General features: G+C 38.5%; 1 protein-coding gene across 1 annotated transcript in view; it reads right to left on the bottom strand.

Annotated features, from left to right (window-relative positions):
• Nucleotides 1-27,168, bottom strand: part of CTNND2 (catenin delta 2) — a 526,110-nt gene that overhangs the window by 416,359 nt on the left and 82,583 nt on the right. Inside the window, exon 3 of the mRNA XM_077809167.1 lies at nucleotides 13,804-13,998. Within this exon, the coding sequence (XP_077665293.1) occupies nucleotides 13,804-13,876 (73 nt within the window). The 5' untranslated portion in view covers nucleotides 13,877-13,998. The remainder of the gene's footprint in view (nucleotides 1-13,803; nucleotides 13,999-27,168) is intronic.

The raw sequence follows: 27,168 nt of genomic DNA, 5'->3' as shown, positions 1-27,168 counted from the left end.
AAGATCCTAGGGCCTCATACCTGAGCATTTTGTTCAGTCAAAATTCCCACAGATGGAAATTGGAGTTATTGTGAATTCAACTAAAGTCAAAGAGAATTTGGAAAGAGTAAGGTATTTCCGATCAGGCCCTCAAAAGCTAAGAGTAAATGTATACAGATTCCTCTGCTGCATTCTTTTTAATGCACTGATTTACTTGGTCCATGTTATTGTATAAATTAGGGATACTATCTTGCAACATTTTGCTCCACAAATCATATAATCCGTCTCATATTCTTATTGAACAAATGTTTTCTTGATGCTTTGTCCTTTTCACAATGCCTGTTGTATAGCTGAATGTAATGTTTTGCAGTTTTCTTTTTCTAAATGATTTGTTTTTAACACTGTGCATATGTAAAGAGGCCTTGACTGTGTCTACATGCAGATCAGTGTGGGTAAAAATTCAATTTACACACAGAAATTTCTGTGTGCCAAATAGACGCCCCTTTAAAAATATGTCCTACAATGTGATATTCTTTAAACAGAAGTTATTTGCATGATGCTTTTATAATGTCATAAAACGATGCTGTAACAATACAGTTACAGTCATTGTGGTGGTATTTAAGGAACAAGTAGAAAATCAGAATTTTTTTCTGCATAATATTCAGCACAATATTCAAACTATATTCTCTGCTTCTTATTAGTAAACTGCATTCATCACCTTTTGGGGAATGTGTATTTAATTTCCTCCAAAACTGCCAATTAGAAGTTATAGTGCAAGCAACAGATTTTTGGCAATTGTACTAATGTAAAAAAAAATTGCTTGAAATGCTATCATGAAGCTCGGGGTGTGACAGGAACACTTGACTAGTAAACATGAATAGTCAAATCTAGCATCCTGTAAATCTCTCAATATGAATGTGGTAATATATTTATTTACAGGTGAACTACATTCCATTGATGCTGTCTCAAAAAAAATAAGAACTTTTCCAGATAGAAAAAAATAATTTTAGAGGAATAAATGAAAAATCAACTTTAATTAATTTATAGAAAAGAAACAAATGATGCTGTAATCTGCTGATTTGTAAGGGATCTCTCCCAGGGTGTGTTTAGGATTTTCTGGTAGCACACACATATTCTGTGTTAAAACCAAATAGCCCCCAAACGTTCTGTCATTTAAATGTAAATCTGCACTAAAAAAGAGGGGAAAAAAGTACAATAATAAATTCAAATTGCCGAGTTCCAGATTAAGATAGATTGTCTTCAGACACTCCACATCTTGTGCAGATATCCAGTCTTTGAGTTTCAGAAAAGGATCAACTCTTAATTCCCTGAAGCTAAATCAGGACACAATATAGCCCAGGCTGTTCCAATTTTCAGTTTCTTAATTATCTCCTCTGTGTTCTCTTTACTGTACCATTTTGTCTGTTTCTTGAATCTTCCAGTTCCTGATCTTTGTAATCATAAACTTCTCCAGTTTCTGAATCCTGCCGCACTTTCACAGCCTCAATAACTGGATGCTTTATACCCTCTGTATTCAAATGAAAGGGTTACTAATCTGGTTATCCTGAGTGGTTGGCTGAACAGTTCTCTCCATTTTTCTTCTTAGTTTCTGCTGTTTTATTCACCTTCAAATTGCACAGAAAATGTTCTCTGTATAAATTATGCCGAAGTGAACTGAACCATTAAATACATCAAACGATAAAGAAATAAAACCTACATCATGTTAGGTTAACAAAACTACATGAAAATATAACATCACATATATAACCACCAGACAACATTTCAAGAGTGACATTTTCTCTAAACCAGTGGTTTTCAAACTTTTTTCGTTTGTGTCCTGCTAAAAAATTTCGAATGGAGGTGCAGACCCCTTTGAAAATCTTAGACATCATCTCTGGACCCCCAGAGGTCTACAGACCACAGGTTGAAAACCACTGCTCTAAATGAACATATAATTGCTTTGAAGTAGCACCACAGTAGTTATTTAAATTTACAGGGTCAGTTGGGATTGTGTGTTTGCAGACTGTTTGAGCCTTTGTTCCCTGGATCATCCTTGATCAACTTTGATCAGCTGCAATCAGCCTTGTGATCACCATCCCCCTCTGTGATTAATGAAGGGGTAGGACTGACCTAGGAGAGAAGGCCTTAAAAGCCAGAGGCTAAGCAAGCAAGGGGCACTAGCAAACAGGGGAATTTGAGAGGGAGTTTGTAGGAGGGAGTCATAATATAATCGCTATGGTCAGGAAGGGCCGCATCGCCAGTGCCAACGCTGCTCCTGTCTCCTCCACCTGCGTCTGTATCCGGACAGACAACCTGAACATGGGTGCCTCTACCCAGATCCTGGTGTGGATTTGCAGACTGCATCCTGCATTTCCCACTCACAGAAAGCCAGGCTGGGGGAACTGTCCAATATGAAAGGTATGTGCTGGTGGAATCTCTCAGGAAGAAGGTGGGAGAGCTACAGGAGGAGGTGGCTGGGCTGATGAGCATCTGTGCTCACGAGGAATTCCTTGAGAGTATTCACATGGAGACATCTAAGGCTTAGGAAGCTATCCACCTAGAGAAGACAGCAGTCACACCACTGGGTGAGGAGGCTATTGCTTGACACAGGGAGGACACTGGCTGCTAGTTACTTCTGGAAGCAGGCAGTGCTCCACCCCTTCCCCCAACCCACACACCATAGGGATTAAGAACCATTATGCTGCCCTGGCAACAAGCAATGAGGAATCACCGTCAAAGGTGGAGGAGGAGAAGCCAAGTACACCCAAGGCTGGGAGGATCACAGCCACCACTTCCAGGAGGAAACGTAGGGTAGTGGTGGTTGGTGACTCTCTTCTGAGGGCCCATCTGTCAGCCTGACATGGCATCCTGGGAGCTGTGCTGCATGCCAGGGGCCCATATCTGAGATGTTACAGAGAGATTTTCAAGGATCATCTAGTCCTCTGACAACTATCCCATTCTCCTCATCCATGAGGGCATTAATGATACTGCGAGGTATGATCCTCAGCAGATCAGAAGTGACTATAGGGCTCTGGGAGTAAGGGTGAAGAAGTTGGGAGCTCAAGTGGTGTTCCCTTCGATTCTTCCGGTCAAGGATGGGGGCCAGGCAGAGACAGATGCATCCTGGAGGTGAATGCCTGGCTGCGAGGATGGCGTTGCCAGGAGGGCTTCAGCTTCCTTGACAATGGGATGCTGTTCTGGGAAGAAGGACTGCTAAGCAGAGATGGGGTTAACCTATCGGGGAACGGGAAGAGCATATCTAGATACAGACAGGCTAACCTAGTGAGGAAGTCTTTAAACGAGGTTCAACGGGGGCAGGTGACAAAAGCCTGCAGGTAAGTCAAAAACATGGAGACTTGGAAGATGAGTTGGAATCTTGGGGGAGCATGGGCTGTTATAGTAGGGATAAGGAAGAGAGACAAGAGAGAAAACAGGAAGAAATCAGATCAGTATCTTAGATGTTTGTATATTAGTGCGAGAAATATGGGGAAGTAGCAGGAAGAACTTGAAATGCTAGTTAATTAACACAACTATGACATAGTTGGCATCACAGACTGACTCAGGGGGATAATACACATGACTGGAATATTGGTATAGAAGGGTACAGCTTGCTCAGGAAGGACCAACAGGGAAAAAAGGGAGGAGGTGTTGCCTCATATAGAAACTGTATGTACTCTGGGTAAGGCAAAAAGGGGTAAAAAACAAGGGTGATGTCATGGTAGGCATCTACTACAGACCACCTAACCAGGAAGAAGAGGTGGATGAGGCTTTTTTCAAACTAACAAAATCATCCGAAGTACAGGACTTAGTGGTGATGGGGGACTTCAACTACTCAGACATCTATTGGGAAAACAACATAGCAGGGCACAGATTATCCAATAAGTTATTGGAATGTATAGTATGGGAGACAATTTTTATTTGAGAAAGTAGAGAAACCAACTAGGGGAGAGGCTGTTCTAGATTTGATTAGGTGGGAACTAGCTGAAAATTTGAAAGTGGAAGGCAGCTTGCGTGAAAGTGATCATGAAATAGTAGAGTTCATGATTCTAAGGAAAGGAGGGAAAACAGCACAATAAAGACAATGGATTTCAAGAAGACAGACTTTAGAAAACTCAGGGAGTTGAGAGGTAAGATCCCATGGGAAGCAAGTCTAAGGGGAAAAACAATTGAAGACAGTTGGCAGTTTGACAAAGAGACATTATTAAGGACACAAGAGCAAACTATCCCACTGCATAGGAAAGATAGGAAGTATGGCAAGAGACCACACTGGCTTAACCAGGAGATCTTCAATGATCTGAAACTGAAAAAAGAGAGTCCTACAAAAGGGGAAACTAGGTCAGATTACAAAGGATGAATATAAACAAATAATATAAGTATGTAGGGACAAAATTAGAAAGACCAAGGCACAGAACAGGATTAAACTAGCTAGAGACATAAAAGGTAACAAGAAACATTCTACAAATACATTAGAAGCAAGAGGAAGACGAAGAACAGGGTAGGCCTGTTATTCAATGATGGGGGAGGGGAAACAATAACAGAAAATGTGGAAATGGAAGAAGTGATAAATGACTTTTTTGTTTAGTTTTTCAACAAAAAAGCTGATGGTGATTGGTCATCTAACATAGTGAATGCTAGTGAAAATGAGGTAGGATCAGTGGCTAAAATAGGGAAAGAACAAGTTAGAAATTACTTAGACAAATTAGATGTTTTCAAATCACCTAGGCCTGATGAAATGCATCTTAGAATGCTTAAGGAGCTGACTGAGGAGATAGATTTGAAAAGTTATGGAAGATGGGAGAGATTCCAGAAGACTGGAAAAGGGAAAATATAGTGCTAACCTATAAAAAGGGAAATAAGGACAACCTGGGGAATTACAGACTAGTCATCTTAACTTCAGTACCCGGAAAGATAATGGAGCAAATAATTAAGCAATCAATTTGAAAACACCCAGAAGGTAATAAGGTGATGAGCAACAGTCAGCATAGATTTGTCAAGAACAAGTCATGTCAGACCAACCTGATAGCTTTCGTTGATAGAGTAACAAGCCTTGTGGATGGGGTGGGGGGGGAAGCAGTAGATGTGGTATATCTTGACTCTAGTAAGGCTTTTGATACTGTCTCGCATGACCTTCTCATAAACAAACTAGGGAAATGCAACCTAGATGCCTAGATACCTTCCACTGACCTTTTAAAAGCAAAATCTTATTTAAGATAAAATGTATGAGAGCCTCTAAATGATCAACTGGTTTATCATCATGAAAACTAGTTAATTTAGGATTTCAGTTACTCTCTCGTACAGGGGATCCCACACAATTTAATCAATTTGCTTAGCCTTTTTTTTTTTAAGGAGCCTACATCTTGTTTGTAGTGAGTCCCACATATTTTAACAAGGCTGAACTCGGAATTAGTTGGTTTGATCCTGATTTCCAATTTGCAGGGTTCTCACCCCCTCAATTTTTTTATGGTTGATGTACATATGTATCAATTCGCATTGGCTCTACCTGGGCTACCATGTCTGCTTGTTTGCTAGCAGTCTGGCACATTATCGGCAAAGGTGCTATAAAATTCTTACTGTGGGGTCTCTTCTGTTGTCAGACACTTCTCTTATATGGTTAGAGGCAGTTCCTCTGCCCTGCACAGTAACATCTGTTTATGTTCTATATAGCCTGGATTATCACAGCTTTACACATTTTCCTGTCCCCTCTCCTAGACCAGGGGTAGCTGTTTTCCAACTACAATAGTAGTTCCACTGCGCACAGTCAATAGAGCTCTGAATATGGTATGAGTGTCAGTTCATCACTGGTCTACATCACTGGCAGCTACAAAATGTAAGACAAAATAAAGGTCATAAATTGGTTCAAGTCCCCTGATACTGAAGTATTGTCTGTTTCCCACTTGTGCAGTCCCATGTGCTTACAGTCATTTCCTTACCATTAACGTTAATCCTCAATGTTTCATACACAAGAAAAAAAACCTATTTTATCGAGTCAAAAGGAATTTCAGAAGCAACATTTGAATTTTTTTTTACATCCAATAAACCTTGCTCCCAGTGGAGGCGGCAATAATCTTTCTGGGTGAAGTACTGAGGCTTTCTCTGAAGTGATGTGCTCTTTTACCTCCACTTTCGAAGAAAGGACATTCCATTTTTAGATATTTCTGCAATCAGTTACAGCAGGTCTCCATGTTTTCTTCAGAAACTGAAGCTCCTCATATATTCCTTTTCAGTCAGGAAAAATACTGTCTTTTAGGTTTCTCAGTCACCGTCTTGTTTACAGAGCTGTCTGGATCCGGACACTATTCAAGGCTCCTTTTGCCCGAGCTGTTTCATTTTAGTCTGTAGGCTTGTCAAATTGTGATACAGTGTCTCAACTACCACTTTTAGAGCAGTTATATCCTTACTCAAGATGGTTAAAAATATTCCTTTAGTTGAACAATTCCAGCAGAAAAATGTGGAGGTGGAACCACATATCTTGAGCCTCAGCAAATGGAATAACCTACTTAGCCACCATTTTAAAGTTGATATTTCTTTAAAAGTAATTGTTTTTATTATGAGTTCACGTATGCTACTAGCTTATGTCAATTTGTAATTTACACTAATTTGTTACCTATTTCTATTAGGCTTAGGAATTCTGGTAGCACATATGCACTTTGTGAATAAAAGCAAATATTCACAAGCAATGGTGCACGTTAGAGTTGAATTTGCATAAAAGGAAAAAGTAAGTAAAAATTCTGAATTTCAGATCAAGGTAGTTTTTCGAGGAATGCATCTGGTAATGCTGCAGATATCAAACTCCCTCTATTGAGTATACTTATGGGATTCCAGACTCAGTAAATTATCAACCTTTTTTGCTACCTAAAGCCTAATCAGGACACAGTTTGTAAATTTCTATTTTGTAAATACTTCAAAGTCTGACTGTATGTTGAATCTTCCAGTTCTTCAGCTTCTCAAACACCTGCATCTTGCATTTCTAGAATCAGCTGTGTCCAGAATGCTGTGGTTCAGCAGTGCTTCTCAGCTCCAAAACCTGGGTGCTTTATACACTCTGTGTCCAAATGTGATAAGCAGCTGGTGATTCTGACTGGCTGGTAAAAAGCCCTTTTTCAAGATCTTTGCTCAGTTCCCACTGTACTGCTCTCATCCTCCAATTTATAGAAAATGCTCTTTAGTTCACTAAGTCTTAAGTTATGCAAGTATTTAAACAGAGAGACAAAGAAATAAAATCCAAAGCTCATTACACAAAGAAGTTGAGAGATTTAACCAGTTCAACCAGTTTCCCCATTATGGGTGGAAACTGACCCTTGAGCAATGGTGCAACACAAGCCCTATGTACTACTTTAGTCCTTCTGATGGAACTTAAGTGGTGCATTTGCCTTGAGCTAATCCTTTGCATAGGGTGACTCTCACCTTATATAGGAAATATCTCTGTCAGACCAATAGAAACATTTTAAATGTGACCCTTTAAGTTAACAAAATCATGCAAATCCTATGTCACAAACATAATAACTATAATCATTATAAAAAGTTATGCTTTCCTATACCAAAGCAAATCTGCTGGGGCACCATTATGTAATGTGACTGAGAGATGTATATTACAACCAAACTTCCAACCCTTTTACACTACCTTAACCCTCACTCTTTTCAAATCCCTCAGTTAAAAATACAATTCCTCCCATCTGTCCAACATTAATCAGCAAAAAGCACTGTCATATTTATTAACCAAAAATATCCTAAGAAAACAGAACACAGCAACAATCCTGCATTGTTTTGTACTAAAGCCACCTTCTGATCACTGAAGGCACTATGTGTAGGAATTGTTCCTTTTCCTTTAAACTGTGAACTCTTCCCCATTGGCTTTGTATGCTGCCAAGCACTATGCTCTCAATAAATAAATAATATTGCTATTTTGTTACAATACAATCCATATATTATTAGATAGTATTACTTTAGAATTATATGGCATACAGTTGATCTTATAAATGAAAGGTTGTTGTTGTTGTTCTTGTTGTTTTTGGTAATAGAGAACTATTGTGCTAGTTAAGTTTCAGAGTAACAGCCGTGTTAGTCTGTATTCGCAAAAAGAAAAGGAGTCCTTGTGGCACCTTAGAGACTAACCAATTTATTTGAGCATGAGCTTTCGTGAGCTACAGCTCACTTCATCAGTTCACTGCATCTGATGAAGTGAGCTGTAGCTCACGAAAGCTCATGCTCAAATAAATTGGTTAGTCTCTAAGGTGCCACAAGGACTCCTTTTCTTTGTGCTAGTTAAGTTAATTATAATATTTGCACTCCAGGACTTGATCATGTGGTATGTACAACACTGATATATCAAGGGGAGCTGTGGACACACATGGATTGCTGGTTGCTGGGAAGGATGCAAGGGAGGACAACATGGACAAAGCCTTCATAGAAGATGACATATACATTGTGTGTGTGAAAATCCCACTGATCTCAGTGGGAGTTCTACATGCAGATCATTGAAATATGGTATCCTATAGAAAAAATATAGTTGCAGAAGTTCTCAATAATAATTCTAACAAAGTTAAGATGACCCTTTGTTCAAAAATGGAGTGGCCTGGTAATTTCTCAATGAAGTTGTTTTAAGAATAATATTAGTGAAATAATGAACATTTAACAAGAGTGTGAATTCTCTTAATGTCACTGTTGGATAGCTTAGTTGAGCACAGTATTGTGTTTTCTTTAACAGTATAGAGATATATGAAAGGCAAAAATATACTAACGTTCAAATCACTTTTTATATCCCGAAGAACGTCTTTATATTTTTGCAGTATTGAACAGTGCTCAAGTAAATAAAAGAGAGTGGACTTGGTCCTGCATGACAGAAGTCTAACAGAAGCAGGATCAAACCCAGTGTCTGTGACTAAACGGATGCAGTAAATAGATAATAGATACACAGATATTCTCGGTCACAGTGTAGGCATTGTCTCCACAAACCATGGCAGCTGAGATTTACAAGGTATTTCACTGAGTTTCCAGGGTATTATTGTGATTTTTATAATCAAACTTCTTACACCTCGATTTGTAACAAAATATCAAGATACACTGAAATACATTCAGGTATGGCCTACATCATGCTCTCCTACTGAAAACAAAAACAAACAAAACAAAAGAACCATCAAAGGAATAATTTAAATCAAAATTTTGGAGGTACCAAAATCACAAACTTCCTGAAGACTCATCTTTTGGGGGACAGAGGAAGGAAGTAGGGGATATAAATATATAGGGGATATAAATAGGACTCTATCCTGTGAAATCTGGGATGCCCTAAGGATTTGCGATTTTCCTATGGATGTTAGGACACCTTCATGTTTTAGGACACAAAGCCCTCCCCTCTAAAACAGGTACTGCTAACGAGCTACAAAAGGTTTACAAAAATTCTGTGTACAGTCTCTGTATCTTGGCTCCGTTCCCTGCTTGTTCATTCCCCCAACCCCAAATACCTGCAGCCACAACCACACGATGCTCACACTGAACAGTATCTTTCAATAGGGAAATGAAGCCTCTCTCTGATTCCCCTTCCTCCTTAACCTTACATACTTAGGGGTAAAGCCACATCCTTTCTCTGTGGAGATCTCCTTTCAGTGGAATTGGATGAGAAGGAATCTGCATATGGAGGGGCTACTCAGGATTGGTACTGGAGGATGGATTTGCTCTTTATTGGCCCCTGAACAGCGATTTGTGCAAATAACATTCTCTCCCCTCCATATAGCGGAAAGAGGAGATAATTCTCTTAAGAACCTTAATATTACTTTTGACAAATTATTTTTAAGACTAACCTGCATATACCACTTCAATTGCCATCAATAGGTGTTAACCTCATGTACCTAAGGGCAGAATTTGACACATAGGGCCTGATTCTGAGCTCACTTACTCAGATGTTAATCAGGATTTCTCCATCCAAACACCTGGAGTTACATTTGGCAAAACCATTGTGAGATCAGAATCAAATGTTATTTCCAGGATAAATTTGTAATTTTGTAAAAATAAGCAATAGGGATTTAAAGCTATACAAAAAGAAAACCTAAATAAAATAATGAATTAAAAAAGGAGCTTCCAGTTAAACTGAGAATATGAATTCCTATTAATTTGGGGTGATTTCATTATTCGCTATTCAGTTCACTATATTATTTCATATTTACTTTATTTAGTATGAAAGATATTTAATTCCTTACTTGCTTCTTCCGAATTTCCCTCCTTTTCTAATGTTATAAACCTGGATGTCTTAGTCAGCAGAACAGTTCTATTATCACAACATTAGTGGACTAACAAAGATGTGGAGGTATGGATAACCTCCTTTTTTCTATTTCCCTGAAAATGTTTGGTCCTACGTCCAGAACTCCATGGTGTGTGATGTACCACTGTGGTCCTCAATTAAACTGCAGCTGTTGCATCACAGTATGCCATTGCAGAACACATTAATTCATACCAAAGCAAAAACAGAATGATACAATCCAAAACTGCAAGAAGCAATGCTTGATATTTAGAACATATCTATTGCACTTTAGGACTGTATGGCCACTCTTTGGCCAGTGAAGAACACAGAAATCATACAAAACAGTCAAAGATTTTTTTGAAATTAACTTTCCCCAAACTGTCGTTAAACAAAAAAAATATTTCTTTCTGTTTTGCATTCAGTTACCATTTGGAACACCAGCAAAGGAAATTTGGAAGAATATATTTGGAAGCTGAGATTCTCAGCTGATAATGTTTATGATAAGAAAATAACATATAACAGTGAGTTTTTCAGTAATGTACAAGTACTGTTCTGAAGAGTGACTGTGTAAAAAATGCACCTTCTTACTCAAAGGAGGTGCTCTCTATGGATAATTCCAATATCCAATTGCTGAAGTGCAAAAAACTATTCCACATCCCACTCTTTAAAACATTTGACTTGTTAGCACCTTGACGTCCATACAGATAGGAGTGAGTTGTATTCTTATCTGGCTCACACTTCACAAATAGGATTGTTTTATAAGTTCCAATTGCATGTTGATTACATGTACTTGTACCACCTCAGTGAAGACACTGGTGCTGCACTGGGGTACTTGAGGATATAAATTGGCCTGCAGAATCTTTATACACCTGATGATGCACGAGAAAGAAGGACTCCTTAGCCTGACTCTCCGAGACCAAGTTGAGTTTGCATGGCTCGGAGCTGGAAGAAAAGAATTTTTTAATTGTAAACTGAGCATATTTGATACGGAAACTATTGAAACATAATAAAATTGGAATCCGAAAATGTCATTTTTACAGAGTCACATTTCAGAAGTAGGATTTTGCATAGCTTTTATTACATTTTTATCACCAAATTTAAATATGAATAAGCTCTGGTTGTCTGAAGCTGTTCGTCTTCACACTAAAAATGACACAGCAGACAGCAGTTTGATCAAGTACTGATAAACTCAGAACACAGACATTGCAGAAAAAGACATTCTACTGCATATAAAAATATGTCTTTTAAAGCAAAGTTAAAATAATTTTTTTAATTTTTGTTTTGTCATTTTAGATTAAATTTCATTGCTGATATAAATTACCCTATTCTATGAGAAAAAATTATTTCAGGTTCATTCCTGGTTTTATATCTAAATGGAGAAGGAAAACAAAAAATATGTTAACTGTATATGATGCCATAGAGATTACAATGAAGTGTTTTATTCTTTCCTCACACCCACTGTAAATCAGGAGCAATTCCAATGAAGTCAGTGGAGTCACAATGGTATAAAACTGGGGGAAAGGGAGAGAATAATCAGGCTCAGTATTTGCGTAAAAGAAAATGTCTAATTTTCTTTGGAAAGTTTGTAGTTTTCTAAACAATGAAAACATGACTCTAATCTTGAAACATTGAACCTTGAATTGTGATTATTTCTAAAAAATTCTCATATTTTACTCTGTTTTTATAGAGACTGACATTTTTCGTTATTTTATCAAAATTATGTGTCTATACCACCCACTGTGAGCCATATGTTCCCTTTTGTAGAAAAAAAGCAAGAAATGGGACAGAAGTGCAAAGCAACAAATATCTGTCAGCAAGCTCACATACAGCCTGATTGACCTGCATAAAAAACTAATGTGCAACAAATCAGAAGAGGCACGGCTTTGACAATCCACTGTAAAAGACAACAATGTGTAGATCCTGTGCTGTGGACAACAGGTATGTCAAGACTTGAGCTTTTGCTTCTGTTTTAACTCAAGTTACTTGACTGTCAACTAACCTGAGTAAGCTAACAGTTTTGCAAATACTAGTCCAAGACACTCCACAAACAAGCTGCAGGGGTGTTTGGTTTTGTTTGTTTGTTTAGGCACTACACAATCCCTAGATTGCAGATGTACCTTCCTGTGACTGTTTTAATTTTGCTAGGTATTAAGTATCAAAAATAAGTTATTTAACCATGCACACTGGATCGTTATATAATCTAACAATCAACAGTTACCTAAGTGCAGTACACACACACAGAGTGAAAATGTTCATTAATAGAATTATCTTGGTATTGTCCTGGATTGGTGGATGTGTGGCTAAGAAAAGGGAGTAGAATTTCAGTTTTGATGCATAAAGGCATATGGAATATGATCTGTGGAAGTGTGTTTGGAAGAAGGCAGGGCTATGAAAGACTCCAATCTTCCTTGAAGTAACACACAAATAATACTCCAGTAATAACTAGATACTACAAGAATTTAAATTAAGCAACAAAGGGTTTTACATTTCTCTGAATCCCTTCTAAGGGCTTTATCCTATACTAATTGCGTACCCCAAACTTCCATGCATGCAATGGGATAAGCGAGAAATGCAGGATTGGACCCTAAAACAATAAAAGAAAGCCTCACATCTTGTTCTAAAAAAAAGTCAGTTTTGCAGATATTTTTAATTTTGCTTCATTTATTCTCTCATTTCTAAATGGAAGCTTCTGATTTGGGAAGACACATAAATCTCCAGTGTCTGATTGATACAACAAAGAAAACCTGTCAGAAATGTGGTCAATACAGCAATTCTTAATGTAAGTTATTAATATTTCTACATGTTTAAGACTATTTTGGCTTTAACTCTGCTAAGTTCTGATTCCTTAGTGCATTAAGTACCCCTACTGATTTGATATCTATTTGTCGATTCCCAAATATAGAGCTATTTTACATAGCTAAGAGGACACTTTGCAAATAGGACTTGTACACTAACGTCTAACATGAATGATCATTCATTATTACATTACAGATGAATCAATTATATCGACAGCTCTGTTTTTCTGCTGTGCTGAAGCTTTATGATTCATATCTGTATGTCTACAGTGTATGAGTATGTTACATATATGTATAATATGAGAATGAGAGAGACAGAGAACACATTTGGTCCTGGTCTGCTTCAATTCCAAAAATGTAAATGTCCCATTATGTTCATGAGGAAGATGCCTTGCGGCCCTTTTTAAGACTCACACAAAATTTTTGCAGGAGAAAGTAATTAGATAAGTTATCTGAAAACAATCAGCTTTCTTTAAATAATACATTTAAAATCTTGATGAAAACGTTTTCTTCCTCCCACCACAAGAGACAAAAATACTAAAACCGCACAATGTATAATCCCAAGGCTAAGATTTTTCTGCCTGAGATTTGGGGGGGGGGGGGGGGGGAAGGGGGAGAAAGTAGAGGGGGTTGCCGTTTTTAGCTGCAACAATGTCTTTTGCAATTTGTATCAGGCATTTTTTCAAGTTACAAATACAGTATAAACTTTTCTAGCATTACCAATAAAATTTAGAGATTTAGCACTGAAATAAAACACTTTATCCATAAAAGACAATTTTACAAATTATTTCCACCTACCCGTGCTAGTGCGGTAAGTGCCTGTATGTGCTGGTTGCAGAGGGTCCCCCTGACTCTGGCTGAGACTCCTCATAGGGGGCTTCTGATACACTCTATCTTCGTAAATAGGATCTATATGGTGCTCTGGAGACTGCAGTGCCCTTAATTCAGAGCCAAGGTGGCTGTGCTGGCTGCTGTAAGATGCCCGAGACCCAGCTGCAAACAGATTTATACAGGAAATTTAAGAGAGAAAATCCTCCATGAAACAGGATCCAAATTGATGAAAAGCATATCTGAAGACAACTCTTGTTTTTAACAAAAACAAAACAAAGAATTTTTAAAATGCAAAGAAAAATAACATGAAATGGCACCAGTGACACAAGTTAATCATCTTATCGGCATCACCCAACTCTCTGCTTTTGCTTCAAAACCTGATTTCCTCAAAAGTTATCAGAAGATATTACAGAGATAAATAAATACTGTGCAGGGCCAATAAAAATAATTTTCTCACACAGGGACTAACAGACGTAGCAAGTTGCCTGATCCAGGGGAACCCGACTGAACTGCCAAATTAGAAATAGGAGGAGGAAAGACAGAACTTGCTCCACGTTCTGTGTACACATGGTAAATCTACAAATGAAATAAGTTAAAGCTGATGAATAAAATGTGTTGTTCACATCATCAAAGCAGACCTTCTCACTGCTTCACTTGAAGTATGATAGAGCAGTTATGACTCATAAGCACTTTTGTCCTAGACTGTGTAGAAACCAGACTGCTAGGGCTTTTCACAGCCTAAATCCTCTGGGGATGAATAAATTAAACATATCTTCAGGAAATAAAATATTTTAAAGACGTAGTTAGAAATAAAATACCTTTTTAAAAAAAACGAATCTGCATTTTACAAGACTGAAGAGTTTATCCCTATTTTTCTTATTGTAATAATAAAAAGTAATATTTTACTATCAGGTTATTAACAGAGAAACTTGTAAACTTCCAGCTTTGGCAATTAGCCTAAACATTTGTTTCACTTTTTAATGCAAGTATCTTGGTTATGTTTGTCTGCTTTGTGATCTATTTGCAAGGATGAGATTGGGGGAAGCCATGCAAAAGTCTCAAAGCTGACAACTGAGGTAAACAGTGTTCTCATTTTACTAAATATTATAATGCAAGGCACTGTACAGATCTGAGATGAAAGCACATTCTCTAGGGTTGGGAAGCTGTTGAAGGTTTAGAGACAATACAGAACAGATTTTTTAGAGGGGGAAAGAATTAGTCCAGTTTCCATCTTTATAAATAAATCACGGATTCTGCCTATATCTTGATTATGCATGTCCACATTCCCCCCGACATAATCCAATACAAGTACATGATTTAAGAGGACCACTGCATTACACAATGCCCTTGAGTGAGAAAAGAAAGAAAGAAAGAAAGAAAGAAAGAAGATTGATAATTGATTGGTAGATAATCGATCAATCAATCCAGTATGTGATTTGCCATTACCAAAGTCATTGAGAAGAACTCACATTACCCTCTGCTGTTCTGGATGCCTTACCAAGAATTCCAATGATGACTTTATTTGCAACTACTGTAGATATCAGGAAGCGGTCATGATTACCACAGATGGAGAAAACGGCAATGCATTGTGGGCCAAGTTTTCAAAAGTCTCCAACCCAAATTCTTTTAACCTGATTCTCAGAGAGGATTAATGCCTCCAGAAAGGCTCACCATCCTGCTGGATTGGGCATAAAAATACTAACTTGTTATAGGTGACTTCCAAGTTTTTGTATGAACAATTTTGTTTTCCATTTAATTCTATTTGTGTGTGAAAAAATATATATGAAAAACTGAGGACATTTTAGAAGCTATTTATCAAATTTTCTCCCTGTAAGTCTTTTGGTCAGAAAGAATGTGATCTCTGAATGAAATAAATTAACTATAGAAGAAGTATAAATGGTGTCCTTTCTTTAGCTAATTTACAAATGAGTGCTGCTGTTCAGAGTGATGTGATGGATTCAGTCCTCAGTCCTGCTCCCATTGAAATCACTGGGAACTTTTCCACTAACTTGTGTGGCAGCATATCCTAATCTTTTTATTACATATTAAAATGGTTATACTACTAATTTTGTGGCAGAAGACATAATTCAACCCCTCTTTTATATAACATTAAAGATTTTCTCTTAAGGACCTGTAGTCCTGATTCTACAATCACTTATATAGTTGTTTAATTTTAAAAATCACATATTCCCTTTTTATTATTATTTTCATTATAGTAGTGCCTAGAGCAGGGTTTGGCAGCCTTTGGCATGCGGTCCATCATGGTAATCCGCTGGTGGGCCATGAGACATTTTGTTTACGTTGACCATCTGCAGGCACAGCCCCCCTGAAGCTCCCACTGGCCACGGTTCACTGTTCCTGGCCAATGGGAGCTGCGGGAAGCGGCGCGGGCCACAGGGATGTGCTGGCCGCTGCTTCCCGCAGCTCCCATTGGTCAGGAACAGTGAACCGTGGCCCCTGGGAGCTGCGGTATGCCATGCCTGCAGACAGTCATCGTAAACAAAATATCTCACGGCCCGCCAGTGGATTACCCTGATGGGCCGCGTGCCGAAGGTTGCCGACCCCTCACCTAGAGGGCCATCTGAGTTTGGAGCTCCCTTGTGCTAGGCACTATACCAACACATAGCAAGTGACAGCCCTAACCCCAAAAGAATTAACAATCTAAATAGACAAGACAGACAAGGGATGGGAGTGGAAATAGACTCAGAGAGCTGAAGAGTCTCATCCAAGGTCACACAGGAGATAAGCGACAGAGCTGGGAACCCCTTGAAATCACTTGGACTACCAATGTATTTGAAGTACCTGCACTAGTGTTTTCAGGATTGGGTTCTGAGTAGTGAATAGTGATTCTTTCCCCCATAATTTTGGGGTTACCTGCTAAAGATTCCCAAATAAGACAAAAAGTCAGTAAAATATCTAATAAACATTTGGAAAAATAGAAACCTCAACACAACATAACAGATATTATATTTTAGAGATCAGGTTTATCACTTTATCAGAATTTATACTTTCACATCAGTTACTTTCATTTGTCTTCATAGATGGTGAGAATTCAAATAAATATAAACAGTTACATTTTATTATCCTTCTTGACAGATTTGCAGCTTTTCTGTTGATGAGCTACTTAATCAAACTACAGAATAATGTTATGTACAGTGCACATCATTTTGCATAATTTGATAATTATCAGTGCACAATTTGGTTGGTATAAATGAGTATCAAGCACACCACTTGTCAAGATGTGTACTTGTATAAATCAAGAAATGGGTACTTTCAAGTGATATGAGCCTTTAACATGTGCAGTAGCAACATGGAACATGATTCATTCCTATGAGATTATGTGTGATTTTGCCACTTTCACTCCAAATAATCATGTGCCAATATTTGAACAGGAAATAATGGAAACTAACAGCACTGATTGACTCATGACCTTTTGCCAAAACACTAAAGTTTTATTGTGAGACAAAAAGGCAGAACATTCATTTCAGCACTTTAGCCTTGCAAAAAGAACTGTTTTAGAGAGAGAAAGAGAGGGAGAAAAATATGCTAATATTTCTATACTTGTTGGCCTATTAGCATTTTCATTATCCAGTTCCTATTTCCAAGTTTTGTTTTATTTTTTATAATTCTGACCTAGGTTTAATTTGTCAAACAAATTCTAAGTGTGGGAGCAACATGATTTTACTGAACATTTTACTTTAAATTTGACAAAAATAATAAAATAATCAGCTAGCCAAAAGCTATCAGAATAGGGAAAAACAGACACTGGTTTCTGAAGCTTCTATTCCATCCATTAAAAAGTCTATGTGTACGATTTTCAGAGAAGCTAAGAGTTAATGAGAACTGCAGGTGGCTCAGCATCTCTGAAAATCAACTCCCAGATTTTGATATTGTATTTCTGGAGACTTTTAGGACCAAAACACTCCCCTCAGAAAAAGGTTACAAAAAACTGCTATTCCAGTCTCACTAAATTTCTATTGCCTGTCCCAATCTAGTGGGATGGGTATCAGGTTCTGCAGAGACTCTAAATTGTTCAGAGCTCAAGGATCTAGAAGCAAATCCCACGGACCTCAGCTCATTCCCACAGGGGGACAGCAGCCTCAATAGTGTTCCCCTGATCCTCATAGGACAGTGGCATTTATTAAAACATATTTCTGGATTGCTATCGGTTGTTTGTTGTCCAATAGAACAGAGTTAGCACCTCCAAACACAGACAGAAACAAACAGAAAACCTGTTCAACTGGCAAAGAACAGGTATAGTATGTTCCCTGGTGCTAACCCCATAAGTAGGCAGATGGCTGCATTCTGCAACAGCTGAAGCTTTGAGAGTGATCTTTAATGGTCAGTCTAGACCAGTGTTTCTTAACCTTTTTGATACCAGGGTCCGGCTTGTTGCCTTCCTAAGCTGCATCAGGGAAATCTCAGGGACCGGCGCCGGTCCACAGACCGGTCATTCAGAAACACTGCTCTAGACACCATATTGTAGTAATCCAGTCTAGAGGTCAAAATGTCTGGGAAAATGTCAAGGTCATGAGATAAGAAAAGCAGACACAAACATCTTACCAGGTATAGAGGGGTGGAAAAAACACTTTTGGTCACTGAGGCCAATTTGGACTCTAATTCGAATGGGGATCCCCATTGTACCCTAAAAATCCTTCCCCTAAATCTAACATCATTGCTGTCCTGTTTGAATCAAACTTCCAGTAATCTACATTTATCCAAATCCCAACCTCAGCAAACCACAGAGATATAAATAATAATACACCATTCTGGGTCTAATAAAACAAGACATAGAGCTGTGTGTCATATGTATACTGATGAACAGCTTTCATATGAGGAGAAATTACTAAGACTAGGAATTTTCAGCTTGGAAAAGAGATGACTAAGGAGGGATATGATAGAGGTCTATAAAATCATGACTGGTATGGAGAAAGTAAAGAAGGAAATGTTATTTAATCCTTCTCATAACATGAGAACTAGGGGTCACCAAATGAAATTAATAGGCAGCAGGTTTAAAACAAACAAAAGGAAGTATTTCTTCACATCATGCATAATCACATTACTTCTTTGTTCCCCGTGTGAAATTCCCCTGTTACAGCCACCAATCCTCTGCTGGACCACTGGACAGGGCTCTTAGAGATCCAAGGTTACTCTCTGTACAGCTAGAGTTGAGCAATGTAATGCATTCCCCTCCTCTCTAGGGTCTAAGAGCTCAGTACAGCCACTGTGGATCCTGTGGAGAACATTAGGGTTTGTGCTATGCTTATACTATTTTAGGTATAAGGTATGTGGGAGATAAAATATGTGGATGGAAATGAGACAGTGGTTTGAAACCAAGGATTCGGTTAGGTCTCATTTGGTTCTAGGAGCCATCCTGGAATGTTCATTCAACAGTGGGAGGAACACCGTGAGTAGACTTACCAGCCGGCGGTGGTTTGATCTGGGCTGGCTGAATTTGCCAGAGATGGTCTCTCCAGATTCCAGAGACTGATTCATCAGGAATAGAGGTCTGGGCTGCCAAGATGGTGGCAGAGAGACCAGACTGGGACATTGGACTCCATGGGTTATAAAAAGGAAGCCTGAACTGGGCTATGAAATGAGACTTGCCAGGACTTAAACAGGACAGCGGATCCTGCCAGCTTATTAGTGCCTGAGTTATTCATAGGTTTTAATCATAAAGTACAAGTTTGTTGATTGAAGTCTGGAGTGCAACTGTGGTGAAGGGGGATTTCTGCAGTGGCCTTTGAAAAATACTTACCGTACCTATCGGGGACCTCCATTCATGGGGATAGGGTCCTTGTAACAAGAGAGGAGAGGCAGAGGAGCCCTGAGGTAAAATTTCCAAGTGAGAAACTTGGTGGTGGCAGCAGGTAACCAAGACTGGGCCACAGGAAACAGATGAAACATACACACATGAATCATCACCAAAAAGTAGAATAAAATATGCATTTGAAGTGTTAGCAGTAGCCCTCCATTCCAAATTCTTGCTCCAACAACAAACCTCCATTCACCGAAGTGCCCAGTTCACCAGGTGTATGATATAAGAATCCCATTAATGAGATATGATTTGGCTCAATGTTGGTCGCTTTAGCCACACACACCAGCTAGTCTCTACATTCCCATCTGAAACATGTTTCTCAATAACACATTTACTGAGTGCAACACTTCGGTAAACACCACACACACATCTACTCAGATGCTGACTGGCTACATGTGATTTTCATAATGTTTCAGATGACTCAAAGTTCCAAGTGCAAAACTTAGCCCGATGTGATGTAATGCAGTCTGAAAAACTGGGTTCATAAGGCAAAGACTGGAACTTCTTTGATCTGCGTTTTTAAGTTTTTCATGAGACATAGAGTATGGTTACTATTATTCATTTAATGTTTATGGATAATTCAATATAAGTTGTAAAAGTACATGTCCCATTACAGTATGCCCATAGGTGAAGAGACACAATGGCTCATACACAAAAGTAAAAAGGACTGCCGTGTTTCCTAGCTTTGGAATGCAGTGTGCTCTTCAGTGGAGTGATATATGTCACACTGGGAATTTTGACCTAAATGGCATCCCACAGGTGAAAATTCATCGACATGCCTATTTATTCTCTGAGAAGCATGTCATGAAATGCTACTGTCCTTACAAAAAAAGTGTACAATGCATGCTAGTTAAGTAAATGTATTGTTGGTCAACATGTACCTTTAGTTTGGAATACTCAGGAACAAGATGTGAGAAACGGGGGACTGCTATATACAGCAGAAGTCTCTTTCAGTGACTCTGACATAGTAAAACCTCAGTTTATAGACAAAAATTCCAAACTACTTCAATACATTGCATTCTGGAGACTACAATTCCAGTTACAGTATGTCTCAATTTATAATGTTAAATTAATCGGTGAGGAAAAGGAAATTGGGTGACCTATTTCTCTATAAAAACTTTTCACAATACTCCCGATCAGATATATACTATGCCAGCTCAACATTTTTAACCCTTGAAGTTTTAACAAATGATCTTTTATTTATCTCATACTGCTGACTTCAGCTATTAACTGGTTTCATTATATGCAATAAAGAAATAATGAATACTAGTCGAGAACGAGAGAGAAGCACATAGAAGAAAAAATGTCAGCACATACATAAGCATAGAAATGGTTGAAATATAGACCATATTTGACAGCAACACTAATACAGAAACTTCACCCAAATCACGATCTGTACAACCACATCTTTCCCTCACATCAACAAATAGAGATGACATGTATATGATGTACCATAATGGTGATATAATCCCGGGACAAATCCTGACTCAGACGAAATTCCCATTGACTTCAGTAGCAATTTTGGCCAAATAAGAACTGAATGAGGATATCACTATTTGATTCATAGTGCACAGAGATACCACACAGTTACATTTTTTGAGATATGTCAAAGAACAGAATAATGCTCTTAATGCGCAGCATCCTGGGGACCAAGAGACCAAGGAGAGAATAAAGCATAGTGAACCCAAGCATTCAAAATGAATACAAGTTTTAAACATTATTTACAGGACAGATGGTTAAATTAACCAGTAAGAGACAACAGGCCATATGGCTGAACTAGCTAATGCATGCATTGGGTGTGTCACCTAATGCCTCCAGCATACCCGAGACATGTATTAAACAGAACAAGCAATATGGTCTGGAGTGCCTCCTTCTTAAGTGGGTATCTTTGCCCCCAAATAGTATTTCTCAGCAATTTAAATAAGTTAAAAAATATTTTTACACCATGTATATTAGTTCTCATTTTTTAAAAATATGGTACATTTGATACTTAATGTTTCCACTTTATTTACAGTTTTCAGAAGCTGCATTGTTTTCAGCCCTCCTTTTTGAGGGACTGTTCCTCTCACCCCTTGTACAAACTCTGACCGGTCTGAGAAGCCTGATCACATGCAGTGTTTTTTTAAAATTCAAGTTAGGTTTTTGATACATGTGATTTCTGGAGGTTTTTGCATTTTGCATCCCCCTGCTCAGTTCTGGTTCATGCTATGCTATCACACCATAACAAAGTCAACACATGCTATAATATACAGGTTCTTGGGTTTGGAAGAGGGACTCCTGCCTGCCTCCCTCCCTGCCCAGTTTCTGTGTAAAGCCTATTTACTCATGCATTGCATGTGGTTTGCACACAGTTAACCCCCAGTGCAGGTGATTTGTTTTGTTTGTCTTTATAGGCTCTTTGCTGGCAAGCAAACAGTCAGACAACGATTTCTATGGCAGGAAAAATATCTTATCTGTAAAACAGATGAAAAATGCATTCAGTTTGTTTTGTTCTCAAGCATGATCAAAGGAGAGAGAGGAATTTTTGTTGAAATGCAGATGCATGCAATGTCTCAAGATCATAGGATAATAGATACAAATTCACAGAATTTTAATAAATTCTCATAAAATGTCCAGTATAGTTGATTTAGTACAGATTATTGTGCAGCAAGCATGGTAAAGATTTTACATATGGGATATTACATGAAGTTCCTCCAAACATACAGCATTCTGAACTTCTTTGGTCTGAAAATCAGATTGGAAATCTCATTTTCAATTTCATTTCAAATTTTCAATATGCACTGGTTTATACTGCAAAAGCAGTGTCTCTCATTGGACTTTAATACTTGCACATCAGGTGCTAAAAAGTGAAAAAAAGTATTAGGATTTAATAAAAATTCTAACGCTAAACTTTTTGAACCTGAAAAAAAATTAGCATGGTTCATTTTGTTTTGGATCAAGTTTCAGGACAAATTGTTTTCACCCATATGTAAAACCTTAATTCTACTATTCTGTGTTAAAAATAAACAAAGAAAAAACTCCGAGATGTGTTTCCATCAGTTTTTTATATTTACCTTTACAATCCCTCAGTGCTTTTCTGAACTGCAAACCACTACTGCATCTTTTTAATTCTGTACCACTACAAATGCAGAAGCTTTCATAAAAAGAGTCAGTACAGTTATATTTTGTGAAAGCCTTTTCTTTTCCAGGTACTGTCCTCATTCTGCTCAAAAGCATTCACCTACTTAAAACATTTCATCACAAATGAATGTCTACAGGAAAAGGAGAAATGTGACTGGGAGCTAAAATGAGATAAGAGGTAGAGATAGCCAGCTACAGACAGCAGATTAAAAATCACAAACAGGTTTGGGGAGATCATTTCTGTTTCATTTTTGAGACAGAGAGCTGAATTTGGTGGCTGGGGGAGGAGGGGGGGATAAAAAACAAACAAACACCAAAAAACCATCACTACCCAACAACAGCAATCTGCCTTTACTGAGACAGAAAATAAAAGATAACGTCATGAAACATGTAGCTTTTTACTGGGTTGGCAGTTCATTTTTCTCCCCTGTTCTTTCAAACAAAAACAAAAACCCAAACCTCAATTTTAAGTTAAATAAAACCAAACTTTAAAAGGCAGTATTGTGCATAACTGGAACAGACACCAATGTTTTCTAATGTAAATCAACATTTCTAACTTTCCTTTCACTAGCCGCTCCAGATCAAGGTTGAGTTCTCCAGAGACAGCATGGGATTAGTCGACAATGATGCCAGGCAACAACATATATGTTGTCTGGGTGGTTAACCACTGCTCCATTACAGTTTCTGACTTCAAAATAAAATCATGTTATGATCCCAGAATAGAAATTATTTTTTTGGCTTAATGCCTGGTGTTTTTTTAATCTCCACAAAGATATTAGTAGTAATAATAATAAATAATAAATAAGTAATAATAGTAATAATAATAATAGATTTGACTCAATTTTGAAGCACAAAAGCTTGTTTTGCAACATTAGCTCTTTCTTGCTCAGACAGACTGATGTTACTGCAATGCACTCAGCTCAGTAAGTGTAGAAATAGAAAGATAACCATAGAATCATAGACTTTAAGGTCAGAAGGGACCATTATGATAGTCTAATCTGATCTCCTGCACAACGCAGGCCACAGAATCTCACCCACCCACTCCTGTAACAAACCCCGAACCCATGTCTGAGCTATTAAAGTCCTCAATCCTGGTTTAAAGACTTCAAGGTGCAGAGAATACTCCAGCAAGTGACCCGTGCCCCCGCTGCAGAGGAAGGCCAACCTCTTTGAGTCTCCTTTCATAAGACAGGTTTTCCATTCCTCAGATCATCCTAGTAGCCCTTCTCTGTAGCTGTTCCAGTTTGAATTCATCCTTCTTAAACATGGGAGACCAGAATTGCACACAATTTTGCAGATGAGGTCTCACCAGTGCCTTGTGTAACGGTACTAACACCTTCTTATCTCTACTGGAAATATCTCGCCTGATGCATCCCAAGACCGCATTAGCTTTTTTCCAAGCCATATCACATTGGCGGCTCACAGACATCCTGTGATCAACCAATACTCCGAGGTCCTTCTCCTCCTCTGTTACTTCCAAGTGATGCATCCCCAGCTTATAACGAAAATTCTTGTTATTAATCCCTAAATGCATGACCTTGCACTTTTCACTATTAAATTTCATCCTATTACTATTACCTCAGTTTACAAGGTCATCCAGATCTTCCTGTATGATATCCCGGTCCTTCTCTGTATTGGCAATACCTCCCAGCTTTGTGTCATCTGCAAACTTTATTAGCACATTCCCACTTTTTGTGCCAAGGTCAGTTATAAAAAGATTAAATAAGATTGGTCCAAAAACCGATCCCTGAGGAACTCCACTAGTAACCTCCTTCTAGCCTGACAATTTACCTTTCAGTGTGACCCATTGTTTTAACCCCTTTAACCAGTTCCTTATTCACCTTTCAATTTCATGTTGATCCCCATCTTTTCCAATTTAGCTAATAATTCCCCATGTGGAACCATATCAAATACCTTACTGAAATCAAGGTAAATTAGATCCACTGTGTTTCCTTTGTCTAAAAAAAAATCTGTTATCTTCTCAAAGAAGAAGATCACGTTGGTTTGGCATGATCTACCTTTTGTAAAACCATGTTGTATTTTGTCCCAATTACCATTGACCTCAATGTCCTTAACTACTTTCTCCTTCAAAGTTTTTTCCAAGATCTTGCATACTACAGATGTCAAACTAACAGGCCTGTAGTTACCTGGATCACTTTTTGTTCCTTTCTTAAAAACAGGAACCATGCTAGCAATTCTCCAATCACACAGTACAACCCCTGAGTTTACAGATTCATTAAAAAGTCTTGCTAATGGGCTTGCAATTTCGTGTGCCAGTTCCTTTAATATTCTTGGATGAAGATTATCTGGGTCCCCCAATTTAGTCCCATTAAGCAGTTTGAGTTTGGCTTCCACCTCGGACGTGGTAATATCTACCTCCATAGCCCATTTGTCATGCTACCATTATCCCTAAACTCCTCATTAAAGACTGAGGCAAAGAATTTGTTTAGATATTGGGCCAGGCCTAAATTATCCTTAACCTCCACTCCATTCTCAGTGTTTAGCGGTCCCACTTCTTCCTTCTTTGTTTTCTTCTTATTTATAGGACTATAGAACCTTTTACTACTGGTTTTAATTCCCTTTCCATGGCTTTTAGCCTTTCTCACTTTATCCCTACATGTTCTGACCTCAATAAGGTAGCTTTCCTTGCTGATCCCTCCCATCTTCCACTCCCTGTATGCTTTCTGCTTTTTCTTAATCACCTCTCTGAGATGCTTGCTCATCCAGCTTGTTCTACAACTCCTGCCTATGACTTGTTTCTCTTTCTTGGGATGCAGGCATCTGACAGTTTCTGCAACTTTGGCTTGAAGTAATTCCAGGCCTCCTCCGCCTTTAGATCCACAAGTTCTTCAGTCCAATCCACTTCCCTAACTAATTTCCTTAAGTTTTTAAAGTTAGCTCTTTTGAAATCAAAAACCCTAGACACAGATCTATTTTTATTTATCCTTCCATTTAGTTTGAACTGAATTAGCTCATGATCGCTTGAACCAAGGTTGTTCCCTACAACCATTTCTTCTATGAGGTCCTCACTACTCACCAAAACCAAATCTAAAATGGCATCCCCTCTAGTCGGTTCAGCAACTTCTTGATGAAGGAATCCATCAGCTATCGCATCTAGGAAAATCTGAGCCCTATTATTATTACTAGCACTCTTCCTCCAGTCTACATCTAAGAAGTTAAAGTCTCTCATGATCACGCAGTTTCCATTAGTATTTACTTCATTAAAAACATTAAAGAGGGCTCTATCCATATCCAAATTGGATCCTGGCAGTCTTTAGCACACCCTAAGCAGTATCCCAGGAGAGGCTCTCGTAGCTTTGTTCCCCAATGTGATTTTTGCCCAGACAGACTCCATTCCACTACTTCTTATTGCTTTATAATCTACCTCATCATTGATATACAATGCTACTCCACCACCTTTGCCTTTATTTCCGTCTTTCCTAAACAGCGCATACTCTTCAATACCTGTAGTCCAGTCATGACTATTATTCCACCATGTTTCTGTTATCCCTATAATATCTGGTTTCACTTCCTGCACCAGTAGCTCTAGTTCCTCCATTTTGTTACCTAGGCTCCTCACATTAGTGTACAAACATCTTAATTTTTGTTGTTTGGCTTTGCTCACATTCTTTATCCGATTGGGCACAGACATTCTACCGCCAGTATCACCTATTTAACTGGTATCTACACTACCCTTCCTCCTTATGTCCATTCTCCTACCCACGGCTGTATCCTTTCTTACTTTGTTTTCTTCCCTCTCAATGTTAAAATCCGGCGTGGAGATTACCTGGACATCTCTCAACCATCTCCCCCAAATTCCTAGTTTAAAAGCTCGCTTAATCAGTTGTGCCAGCCTCCATCCTAGAAGTGTATTTCCCTCCCTACTCAGGTGAAGTCCATCCCGAGAGAACTGTCCTCTGTTCATGAATGCTTCCCAGTGGCCATACATCCCAAAGCCCTCCTTATAGCACCACTGCCTGAGCCATCTGTTGATCATCCTAATCTTATCACACCTTTGTTGCCCTTCTCTAGGAACGGGCAGAATCCCACTGAAGATCACCCGAGCCTCGATTTCCTTAAGTGTCTTCCCCAGCCTGGCATAGTCTCCCTTGATATGTTCCAGTGAGAATCTAGCCGTATCATTTGTTGCCACATGAAGGACAATTAGTGAATTCTTTCCTGCTCCTGTTAGGATCCTCTTCAGTCTCAGGTCCACATCCCATATCTTAGCACCCAGCAGACAGCAAACCCTTCTGTTCTCTGGATCAGCTCTGGTTACAGGCCAGTCTATTCTTCTCAGTAAGTAAGTTTCTCCTTCACTAGCCGATCCTTTCTTCTGCCTGGTTCTCTTAGTGACATGCTTCCACTGACCACTTTCCTCACCCAGCAGTCTC

This window comes from Eretmochelys imbricata, chromosome 2, assembly GCF_965152235.1.
Source record: "Eretmochelys imbricata isolate rEreImb1 chromosome 2, rEreImb1.hap1, whole genome shotgun sequence".
Taxonomy (NCBI): Eukaryota; Metazoa; Chordata; order Testudines; family Cheloniidae; genus Eretmochelys; species Eretmochelys imbricata.
This window is presented reverse-complemented; position numbering and strand designations above follow the sequence as displayed.